General features: G+C 45.4%; 1 protein-coding gene across 1 annotated transcript; it reads right to left on the reverse strand.

Annotated features, from left to right (window-relative positions):
* Window positions 1-978: 978 nt before the first annotated feature.
* On the reverse strand, window positions 979-11,233 carry mcm4 (minichromosome maintenance complex component 4). Its single transcript, XM_008298564.1, has 17 exons — window positions 11,181-11,233; window positions 9,969-10,046; window positions 9,729-9,887; window positions 8,083-8,246; window positions 7,897-7,998; window positions 7,706-7,801; window positions 7,428-7,523; window positions 6,985-7,123; window positions 6,594-6,814; window positions 6,330-6,450; window positions 5,462-5,721; window positions 4,089-4,454; window positions 3,869-3,996; window positions 3,141-3,348; window positions 2,785-3,013; window positions 1,703-1,836; window positions 979-1,549 (listed from the first exon to the last, which is right to left on the reverse strand). The coding sequence occupies exons 2-17, from the start codon at window positions 10,030-10,032 to the stop codon at window positions 1,454-1,456; spliced, it is 2,583 nt and encodes an 860-aa protein (XP_008296786.1). The 5' UTR covers window positions 10,033-10,046; window positions 11,181-11,233; the 3' UTR covers window positions 979-1,453.
* Between the last annotated feature and the right edge of the window lie 1,358 nt (window positions 11,234-12,591).

Here is a 12,591-nt window from a genome sequence, read left to right on the forward strand (position 1 = left end):
AGGAACAACACAGTCATGGATCTGGTAAACACACAAACAAAAGAGCAGCTAACGACAAAAACAGTCAAATACACGAGTTAACCTCACAGTAAAGAAACAGCACCGCTGGACTCAGGTAGCCATTAGTGGCTCATGAAGCAGGAACTGATGGCATGCAAACTAAACTGATCAATTCCCAAAACAACGATAATTACGAACAGATAACATCCAACAGGAGGATCTGGGGAGCATTTAAAGCAATCTTTTGCTCGGTCACAGATGAGATGAAATAACAGACGTAGCGGTTGTGACCGCCGTGGACCTGTGGCAGCTCAGGTTACCATAGCAACAGGACTTTCTGCCAGAGGAGAGAAACTCTGGAGCATTAAACATCCATCCATCCATCATTTCTACATCTTAATCCTCACTAGGGTCATGGGGGGCTGGAGTCTATCCCAGCTGACTCAGGGTGAAGGCAGGTTCACCTGGACAGGTAACCAGTCTATCACAGGGCTACACTTAGAGACAGACAACCAAGCACACTCACATTCACACCTACGGACAATTTACAATCACCAATTAACCTCAGCATGTTTCTGGACTGTGGGAGGAAGCCGGAGAACCCGGAGAGAACCCACGCTGCACGGGGAGAACATGGAGACTCCACGCAGAAAGATCCCGGGTGTCCTCAGCGGGACGCGAACCGGCGACCTTCTAGCTGCGTGGCAACGATGCTAACCACCGAGCCACCTGCAGCCCAGCGTTAAAGATGTTCATTAAAATATGGCGGTAGTCAGCAGCTCCAAGGACGCAAACAAAGGTTAAGCCTCTTACTGTCATCTTTAACCCAACTCCAAACATAAAAGTCACATAGTTTAGATGAAGCGCAGCAACAACCTGCTGCAGGAGAATAATTAACCGTCTGCATGATGCTGCTGCAGCAAAACAACTGGAGGGGGAAATATGAAAGTGGAAAAAAAAAATAAAATCAACTTTGCGTTTTCAGTGAGCAACATTTTATTTATTTTCTATTAACAGTGTATGCAGGTTATTCTTTAAGACAAACAGTCTGTGGCAACACTAAGTCGTCCAAAAGTGTCCAAAACAAAAGAAAAACTACAATGAACAAGTTCTGCAGAGCGCAAGTTACCAGAACAAAGCACAAAACCGCCGGAGCACTACTTGAAAACAACTAACAAATGAAATAAGTACTTTTAAATATGAACGGCCACAGCATGTGTTTCCTGCTTCTTCTTTTTTTTTTCTTTCTGAAGTCGCAGCAGGACAGAAACGCTTCAATGACTCATTCGGCAGTTCTGAATCACGTCTCTAAATATGAGAATAATTCAACACCAAAACACACGTTGGTTCAGTTATACAAACAGGTTTTTTTTTTCTTTTTACAACATCAGAAAATAAGTCAACACAGGACAGGATCTAAAATGAAGGACTGTACATAATTGCTGGGTGCGCCTCAAGCCAGGAGACGGACTGTTTTTCCGGTGACTGTCAAGTAATCGTCGTCGGCCAGAGCTCGCAGCGCCTCGTCGAACAGCTCCTTGGTGATCGCCTGCAGACGGGGCGACAAGCAAGAAGGTCGTTACGAGAAGAGAGAGAAATGTAAAGTATCTATAAACAGGTTCACCGAAATATGTTCTGTTTCCCAAAATTACAATATCTTGACATCTGGCTTTAAAAATAAGGCAATAAAAGGACAACGTACGGTTTCAGACTGTCCTCTGAGGTCATCCAGCAGCTGCTGGTATTTCATGGCGGGAGTCTTTCCTTTGGTCTGGATCAGCTTCTTCAGGGCCTGGGCCACCTCTTCCTTACGCTTACGTGCCGTGGCGCTCATACCTGTGATAAGAAAAGCCAAGAACGACAGTGAAACGGACTGCTGGGCCACGACAACGATTCTATAATCGGTTTATCTGCTGCTGATTTTAGAAAAGGTCAGAAAAAAGAAACTCCAACAGCATCCTGGAAACTCATGTGTTTATATTCCTTCTTTTGTCTACAACACAAACATCTTCAGATTATTCTCACATTAAACAGACAAAGCTCTTTTCCCCCAAACAGCTGCCAGTAACTTCTGTCACACGTCTAATAAATGTTTTGTTTAAGCTCTGATGCTTCTGTCTGCAGCCGGCTGGTCGATTGTAACGTCAGCAAACAGAATCACAAGCAATACATGGAAGGATAAAGCTAGCAGGGTGGGTTTTTAGCATTCATTTTGATTAATTAAATAACGCACACCAGTAACACTGATGTACACACTGCAGCCGGTAGGTGGCGCTAATGCACCTAAAGTTGGTTTGCCAGGCGTGAAGAAGATGAACAGGAACGTTTGTTGAACAGTGATGGAAGATGAGACCACGTTGCTTGGCTTGTTGGGCAGAAAGTTTAAAATACACACAAAAAAACCTTCCCCATGGCAGCTTAGATAAGAGTGTGGTTATGTGCAAACTGTGTAAAAAGTCCTAAAATGTTGAACATAATCGCTCTAACTGTGCTCTGAGTTTGCACTAATCTGAGAATGCAGCAGACGGATGAAAAATGGAGATAAATATAAATGAAAAATAAACATTTTTGCTGTTTAAGTTCACGTCTATTCATTGATTCAGTCGTCAACCAAAAGTATTTGAACTGAAAACCTTTGCTTATTGTGTTGCTGTTTGATTGCAATTAATTAATTACAAAGCCTTCAACTAATCAGATTAATGTTTTTAATCACATCCCTCCACTTCATCACAGCGGGATTGTGGGAGGAGTCACAACACCGTCACCTTCTGGAGGTCTTCTTACCTGTTGTGAGAATGGAGATGTCAACGAATCCCGTCCTGGGGTCGGTGGCCGACTGTTTGAGCGCCTCTCGGTGCAGCCGCTTGGCCTCCTCCACGTCGATGTTCTCCACCTTCTCAGAGAAGCGCACCTTGGCGTGAGCTTCGGCCAGGCGGATCAGGGACTCCAGCTGTCTGGGGTAGGCCGACACCATCCCACGCCCGCTGCCGATCTTCCTCATGTCAACGTAGGCCTGAAGGACCAAAGGTACACCAGGTCAGATGTGTTCAGGTGGACTCATAACACATTATTCCAACACATAACAGCGGTCTGTTAGCCAGGGCTGGTCGGAAATCCTTAATGAACGAATCCAGACAAACCTCGATGAGGGCCTGGCTGGCTTCCTCGCTCAGCCTCGGGTTGATGTACGTCCGTGCGTATGCGATGTAGTCCTTCAGCACGGCCATGTCCAGGAACTCCTCCTCCATCTGCTCCTCGCTCTGGTAGTACAGCGACACCAGGTGGTGGGCCAGCCGCCGGTCGTACGCCTCGTCCTGGGGATCCAGCATCAGGAAGATGAGGTCGAACCTGCAGGAGCAACAAAGTTAAAAACGGCGCTGACATGACGGCTTTGAAACACAGACGGGGACAAAGATCTCACAAAACTGAGGAGTGTGTCGTCCAACACTCCCCTCAAGACGTTTAATGTGGAAAACATGCCAATAAAAAATGAAACCAAGGAGGGGAACAGGTGGCAAACTCCTTCAATGTGAGCATCTTTGTAAATCCGATCAAATCATTTGTCAATAGAAGAAGATTTTAATCACTCTGCTGCATGTCAACAGGTTCAAATGCAGTTTCAGTACAATATGAGAGAAGAGAACCTGGTTTCTGAGCTCACTGTCGCCTCAGTCTGCATCTGGTTAGAGGTTACAGGACGGAGATGCAGACAAATAAAAATGTTTTATGAATTAAGTATAAGAGGAACAGTCAAACACTTTCAGCGTCTTCCTACTGAAGCACTTTGAGTTGCCTTGAATCTGATCCTCTGCTATTTAGTGAAAGTTAACCGTCTTTGTCAGAACAGCGAGGTTCTGCCGCTCCTCACCTGGACAGCAGCGTGTGAGGCAGCTGGATGTTCTCGATGGTGGTTTTCTTGGGGTTCCACTGGGACTCGACGGGGTTTGCGGCTGCCAGCACGGCGGTGCGGGCGTTCAGCTGGCAAATGATTCCAGCCTGCACACAGAAAGTTAAAAAAAAGAAACGGAGTGAGAAACAGCAGCTCGTTTCCTGAGCTTCAGCTGAACGCACCAGTCTGTCACACACACCTTGGCGATGGAGAGGGTCTGCTGCTCCATCACCTCGTGCAGCACCGAGCGCGTGCTGTCGCTCATCTTGTCGAACTCGTCGATGCAGCAGATGCCGTTGTCGCTGAGGACCAGAGCTCCGGTCTGCAGGACCAGCTGCCTGGTCTCCGGGTCCTTCATGACGTAGGCGGTGAGGCCCACGGCGCTGGAGCCCTTCCCCGACGTGTACTGGCCGCGGGGCACCAGGTTGAAGACGTACTGCAGCAGCTGGGACTTGCTGGTGCCGGGATCGCCGCAGAGCAGGATGTTCACCTCGGCGCGGAAGTTCCCCCGGCCGGTCTGGCTGAAGTCCTTACGGGTGCCACCGAACAGCTGCAGCAAGATGCCCTGGGACCGGGAGAGAGGGAAAGAAAGCTCCGTTAAGATACTTTGACTTGTTAAGTCACATGCAAAAGCCTCGACAACGCTTGTGTTGAAGGTTTAGTTAGATTTTTTTGGGCTTTTGCCTTTATTTAGAGCAGAACAGAGAGACAGGAAAGAGGGGAGAAGAATGGAGAGAGACCTGCAGCAAAGAGTCGTGAGCGGGAGTTGAACCCACGACCGCTGCATCGTGGAGCTACAGCCCTGTTCATGGGTCGCCCGCCCAGCTAGGTGAGCTGTAGCGACGCCCATTTATCTCATTTTTTAAATAGCTTTTTGTCTCACATGTGAACAAGCTTAACATGCTTTTTGAAGGATTCACACCAAAACATATCAGCAGTTTTGAAGGCAGCAGCAGGACAATTAGTTGAAGATTAAATACATTTATTAAAGATATTTTTAGTCGTATCGTCTTTAATGCGTAGCTGCAGGAGAGGAACGACTTGCAGCAAAGTTCTGGTCGGTCAGGAGTGAAACCGAGGACTGAGAGCAAGTTTTCTCATCAGTTTTTCTCTTGTTTTGGGGGAAATTAACTGTTTTTCTGACTAAATATTGTCAACTCGTAGATAAAACATGAGTTTTTTGTCAAGGAATAAACAACGGTTTGTCATTTTTAAGATTAACCGGAGCCCATCATCAAAAACCATCTAAGAATCAGACATAATGTGATCCACTTTCAGTACTGGTTCCCTGTTAGAAACACTGAGAAACACCCCATTTAAACAGATTTCTGAACTCACAGGTGGATGAACATTAACGAGTGCTGTTCAGTCATTCATGTGTTGACTGGTTCCTGCTATAATTCACCCAAATCTCCGTTCTGTTTCCAACTATAACAGCGTTCGACTTCCGCCGACTTTTCCTTCAACCCGAGCCACAACCGGAGCGTTACTCATCATGCAGATCAGCACGACTGAGGGCTCGTGAGCAGGTTTAACACTCAGACCTTGGCCGGCGTCCACTCGCACGCTCACCTTTTTGATGTCCTCATGTTCGTAGATGCTGGGCGCGAGGGCAGAGGAGAGGCGTTCGTACACGTCTGGCTTGGCTGCCAGCTCCTTCAGGGTCTGCACGCGGTCCTCGGTGAAGAGCTTCTGCTCAGCCTCCTCGTCCAAGCTGTGCAGGCGTTTCTCGTCCGTCTTGCGGAAGTGGATGGCGTCGATGTGGGTTTTGTAGACGGACTTCACGTTGTTCTGGCGCGGGTTGACGCGCATGGGGACGGCTCGGTAGACGCCTGCACAGACAGCGGAGAGGCTGCTAGGATGTGTGCCCACGAACAGCTTAACCAAGTTTCATGATTAAATAATGTTTGTCAAGAAAAAAGGGACATTTGTGCCTTTCAAATGTTGATTTACGACATTGTTTGTGTTTAATATTACTGTCAAAATGTTGGACAAGCTCTAGCTACATATATATAGACTACATTAAAGCCAAAATCATTAGTTAATCAACACAAAAATGTTCTGCACCCACGACTAACCCACTGTGTGAGTCCGTTTTCGAGCAAAAATATAAACTATTCCCAAGTTCAGCTTTTCAACTGGGAGGAATTCTGCTTTTCTTTCATTCTCATATTGAGCGCACAACAAATATCTGAGTCCCTGAAGATCCAGTTCCAAGAAACTGAGAGTTAGTTTCATCATTTTTAAAACTTGAACACGTCAATGAAACATGTCTGAAGAGTCTCAGTCATCCAGGTCATGTTTGTTCTCATAGTTTAACCGTAGCAACTGGACTCTTCTCATCCAAGAGGCTTCATCAGTTCTGGTGTCGTTTAATGAAACACTTGGCGAGCTGAACCAGTGACGGGATACTAATGAGATGAACAGTAGGAGTTCTTACCGGTGATGTTGACTCTGTCTCCTGGCTGCACTTTATCAACCAGGTCATTGTGAGCGTACACGATGGTGGTGTGGGGCGTCTGACCGGCCGGCATGTCTTCGGGAGACTCTTGAATTTTAATCTGTTGCACAGGAAGATCGATAAAGGAACAGATGTCGTGACCTCGACAGCAACACCTCACTAATTACCACCTAACATATTCTGAGATTAGGTGTTGTTGACTGTAAGCAATCTGCCCCGCTACCAACCCCTCCAAACTCTCACCATCTGCTTGTCTGAAAAGACTGAGCGATTGTGAACCAGCGCCAGACTGTGGGTGTTGTTGCAGTTGCGACACACGGCGGGCTCAGCGATGCGCCCGCGATCCACCTCCACGCGGGTGCTGAAGGCGCACACCTGGCACTGGAAGAAGCCCTCCTGCATCTCGGGGATGAGCTGCGAGGTGCGGATCACCATGCCGCTGATGGTGATCAGCTGATCGATGTCTGTGGACAGAAGGCACGCGGCAGCTTTAGCCTCCAAGCTCGTACCTCGACGTTCACAAAAAACCCACATTAAATCTGAGGTGGAACATCCTGCCAACGCTAGCCCCAATTAGTGCGATGTCACTCCGCAGGCATCCGGCGACATCGTCTGCAATACCGAGTACACGCACCTTCTGGGTTCAGGCTCCTCATGTTTCTGGTTTTCAGGGCGTTGTAGGGGCGGACTTGGATCTGGTACTCCAGGATTGAGTCAGGGAAACGCTCAAAGAAGAGCTCGTTGACTGCCATGTCGAAGGTCGGGATGACTTCCTGTGAAGGGAACAAAACTTCAGCGAAAAGGGGCAATTTTGAAGCTCGTCTGTAGAAAGGAGGGTGACTCATCCACTCAGTCACCTGCTGTCAGGGTTGAGCAGCTTGTAGGGAAATAAACTTTAGCCCTCATGTTTAAAAGTCTATTGATTATAGATGCATTAGCTTTGGGTTGATTTTATACAAGTAGAGCAGAGAAATGTAATTTATATAAGAACGTCTTTAAAAATGTGTGAAATCAGAGCAAATAATCTGCATCCAAACTGACTGGATGATGCACACATGAAGAGAAAAGAGACTTTACCTGAGGGTAGCAGATGAGCTGCCTGTAGAGTTCTGCATCGAAGGACTGCACATGTCGGCAATTCACATTCAGCACGGGGTCGCCGACGACGCTGATCTGTGAGACGAAGATTAACGGTCAAGATTAAATCGAAAGCACGCTGCAACATTAAGACTTCTAACATCACACGCAGCATCTCTGTTCTTTCATTTCCTGTCAGCTCTCCAGTGGTCATAATTAACAAACATCATGTAGCGGGAGTCTGACTTAAACCTGCGTACACGTTCAGAGAAACTCACCTCCTCCAGCTTCTGCATGTACAACGGCTCGTTCAGATCCAGACCCGCGTTTTCGTCTTCGGTGGAGGTCGGGTCGATGAACCTCTGCAGAAACCTCTGGAAGCAGAGCAACGCAAAGCACATTCACTCTCCAACAATGACAATAACAGGGTATTTTTTAAGAAAGCAGACATCTAGAACTACTTCCATACCTGAAACTTCTCCTTGCAGGTCCCCACGTTGACGTCGGTTCCCCAGATCACCAGCCTCTGGCCGGCGTTCTGCTCGCTGGCTACTGCTCCATCGGTGCTTGGCTGTGAGATTAAGACAAAGTTAATATCTGGGCTTCATACAGGTTCAATAAATGACAGTTTAACTACTGCTGCTGCTGTACTGACCGGCTCAGAGTGAAGGTCAACCTGGGGAGCCTTCCTGACTGAGCCCAGATCAGGACGCTGTCTGGCCGGCGTGCCTCGGACTCCGCTGCGTGGGGTTCCCTCGACCCGGGAGCTGGGCGTCCCGTACATCAGAGGGGAGCTCATGTCCACATCGTGAGGCTGGACTGTTGAAGGAGACACAGTCAAACGTCAAAGAGAGGATTAGATTAGATCTCCTCCTGAACTTTGTGCTCCAACTTTAGCATATTCAATGACACTATGCAAAATCTTACCTTCATAATATAAATATTTTCTGAGTTACAGCCCTTCAAGAAGATGAGGGTGGGTTGAAATCTTATTAATTCACACTATTTTCCAGCATTTTTGAGCCTTTATAACTTTACAAGTACAAGAGACAGTAACAGGAAAGTTTCAGGGCTAAAAAACACATCAAATCAATTTTACCTTCACTACAGGTGTTAAAATAAAAAGCCAAAATCTCATTTTTACTCAGCAGGATTTGTCCTACAACCAACTTTGAGCCTTGAACCTTTAAAAAGTCCACTTTGGGTGAAATCTCAAAGGTCATATCAGCATGTGGAGTAGTTGGTTGGTCAAAACATCCATCCATCCATCATCTCCTTAATCCTCACTAGGGTCATGGGGGGCTGGAGTCTATCCCAGCTGACTCAGGGTGAAGGCAGGTTCACCTGGACAGGTAACCAGTCTATCACAGGGCTACACTTAGAGACAGACAACCAAGCACACTCACATTCACACCTACGGACAATTTAGAATCACCAATTAACCTCAGCATGTTTCTGGACTGTGGGAAGAAGCCGGAGAACCCGGAGAGAACCCACGCTGCACGGGGAGAACATGGAGACTCCACGCAGAAAGATCCCGGGTGTCCTCACCGGGACGTGAACCGGCGACCTTCTTGCTGTGAGGCGACGGTGCTAACCACCAAGACACCGGGCAGCCCAGGTCAAAACAAGTTATTGTAAAGGTTTTATTTTGCACAATTGATAAAAGTACAAAATCCTCTACATGTTTCTAGACAACTGCAATATTTATTTATTAGATTATATCTTTTATTACTCTTGTAGCGTTCCATTAGGTGTTTTTACTCGACTCAAAGAGAGCCCTGCACAAGAACTCCAATGTGCCGGGACTGTCTGTTTGTACACAAATGACAAATAACAGCCTTGAATTGCACTTTTTAAAGTTTTCTCCAGCTGCCTCCGCGACCCGACTGCGGATAAGCGGGAGAAGATGGATGGATGGAAAGTTTTCTCCAGTCACAGATGACAGATAACACATCCTGGGTACCAATGCTGGATTCAAATACATTATGTCAGTTTTTCTGTCAAACTACGATCCATCACATGATACTGATGCTCAATAGAAACAACAAAAACTAGATTGTGGTTTTAGATTATGACACTTGGAGCAGATGTAGTACTTAGTAGGTTGCACTTTTTAAACGGAGTTCAAGGATTAAAAATCACACAGTTTCCCTCCACCTCTCCATACTTCAACGGCCTGTAACTCAGAAAATATTCATAGTACGCAGGCATCAGTTCGCATGTCTTCATTAGACATCCTGAAGTTTTGGATGCCCCTGATTAAGCTTTCACAGAATGACCCGACACTGAGTCACACACCTGAAGGCCGTGGGCTGGAGAACAGAGAGGTGTCCTGCGGCGCTGACGGACTGAGCATGTCTGTGGCCGGGGAGGTGGGCATCGGCATCAGGTCGCCGTTGGAGGAGTCCTGACCTCTGCGCCGCTGGGAGGCAGGCGAGGTGGGGTCCTCGCTGCTGGCTGGGGTCACACAAGGCAAAGTTCACAACGGGACAACGCAGAAACCCACAAAACTACCGAAAGAAAGCAACGTGAACTTACGTGTAGGAGGGTTGGTGCTCCTTCCACGCTTGCGGCCACCAGGAGTTGAAGTTGGGGAAGACATCGTTGCTGGGATATCTACCGATAACAAAAAGGATTAATGTCACTTCACCGTTTACCGGAAGGAACTGTGCAGACGAGGAGAGCAAACATTTCTTCTACACTTAAGGATGTTAAACCATCAACAGCTGGCTCTTTAGGGAGCGGCTGTGGCCTCCGAGTTGGAGGTTTGATGTGCTTATAACATCCCAGAAGGCGCTCACAGCTGGAGCAGGATCAGCTGAGCGTTTGGGAAATTTAATGGCCACCACTTCCCAATTAGTTTAAAAAGGTTTTTGTTGAATCTGCTCAGGCTTGTAGACAAATGGACAACTTTCATCTGCTTTTTGTTTTCTTTTACCCCCTATCAACTTCTCCACCTTGCTAAAAACTCATCTAAACGTCTTTGCATGCATGTTTAACACGTCACATATTTACTGTGTTTATAGAAAGGAATACAAGTTCATCCAAATCCTCACACTAAGATTCTCCAGTTTTAATTAAATACATTTAATGGTGACTGACTGTGAGCAGCTTTGACACCAGTTGTCAGATAAAGTTTTCTCGTCCTGCAGCTGAATCTGTACATTTTGTGACTCTTCTGCTGTTTCCTGCTAAACGTGTCATCAGGCTGTTCTGCACGATGCAAGTCTACATACGATTAAAAACTACACTTTACACAACTAACAGAGTATAAAACACTGATCTAACAAGGCCTGACCGACCATGAGGTTAAAATAATGATGATATTTATGTGTTTACTGGACCGTAAATCAAATGAAATGAAAAATACTTTATTTATCCCAGAAGGGAAACTCAACAAATCAACTCAAGTTATTCTGAATAAAATCAACTAATACACGTCAGACTTTACACACATCAAACAAAAACGTTGTTTAGATGTACTATTACTACCAATAATACAACTTTTACTGAGTAATTCAGAAAGTGAACCGAGCCTGAGCCACCATTTGACATGTGGCTGAGAGGAGACAATAAGCCGACACTAACCTGCAGCTTTAGATCCTGTTTAACGCGTAAAAACGAGACTTTAAATCATAAATCACATCCGTGCACACTCGGGATAACTTGTTTAACAACCCTCACTGTGGAAATAACACGAAAACTAACAGTTTAACGGCGAATATCCGCGTTAAACCCGTTTGTTCTCACCTCTTCTTGTGTGTACGTCCGAGGGCTGCAGAACTGGCGCGAAACTGCGGGTGACGTGATTTTCGCGGGGAACTTTGGACCAATGAGAGGCCAGGATCGCGATTTTTGTTTCCGGCTGACTGTTGCACGGAAGAGGGAGGGAGGTGTGTTGAGTTTCTGCCGATGCGAGTTTAATTAAACACTAAGGGAAGCTTTAAAACGGAATAAATCGTTTGAAAAATACTTTTAAAAATTCTTATTTTTCTGGTTGGTATCTAAAAGACGATCTGCGTTTCCTGCGTGTGGCTTTGTGCTCATTCACCCCCTGAGCTGATTTGGTTTGGTCCAACAGAAAGCGATGGGTTTTTTTTTCTCTATCTTTATTTAAACAGCTGACGATGCCAAAATACAAAACATACAATCAAACACACGCTCAAACATGAAAAAAGACGTGACACCGGATCAACAGCTGGGTTATACATATAACAGATTATATATAAATAGAATTAAATAGAATTTATATAGTTTTAGAATTGACTAAAGAAATACAGTCCCCTTCCTTAAAGTCTCGTTGTCTTTCTTCTGTAACTAAGGTGTTATTTCAGTTTGCTGTTTCAGCATTTAGGTTTTCAGGTGTTTCTAATATTCTACCACCTTCAAGAGAGGAAAATAGAACCAGCTCTCACTTTAGTGCATCTGATCCTCCACCTTTACCATGGAAATAGGGTTTGTTTACCATCCATGGAGCACATAAACAGTGGATCTGAAATATTGAGAGAGAAACTCCTCATGTTCTGCTTTCTGGTGACTCCAATCTGAGCTTCCTCTGCAATAGTTTAACTTGGAAACGTCTTTAAAATGTACCACAACATAATGAAGACAGACTCCCACATATTCTGCTTTACTGTCAAATATTTAATCTCCTTTTCTTATTTATTTTTTTATCCCTCTTTATGATATTTGCTATATATGGCATGATTTCGTCCTCTTATTTTGAGGAATTAACCTCTTTAAATGTGCATACAGCAACTATTTACATATTGATTAATGAGCTTATTTGAGTTCATATATAAACGGATGGATTTTAACAGCTCACGTCCAAAACTTTGTGCTCATTCATAACATATAAAACTTAGCTGTGTTTTAGGAATCACGTGCTCCTCAACCATCTTACTGAAGTTGGCTGAAAAAGAGAATGCGGCACTTTTTTTTTTTTGCTATAACCAAGTAATAAACATTGATTAAATCTGTCTGAGACCCATATCTGTTGGAGGCATTGAAGCTATTAGTAATGTTAGTGTTTTTTTCCCCCCAAAATAAAAGTCCTCTGCTTCCTCCATGTTCTAAAAATTGAGAGGGATGTATTCTTTCCATCATCCCCTAAAATCTTTTCCCATGCATGCAACACCCAGCTTAGACATTTTAAATATTT

Source organism: Stegastes partitus, unplaced genomic scaffold (genome assembly GCF_000690725.1).
Source record: "Stegastes partitus isolate 25-593 unplaced genomic scaffold, Stegastes_partitus-1.0.2 Scaffold1328, whole genome shotgun sequence".
Lineage (NCBI taxonomy): Eukaryota > Metazoa > Chordata > Actinopteri > Pomacentridae > Stegastes > Stegastes partitus.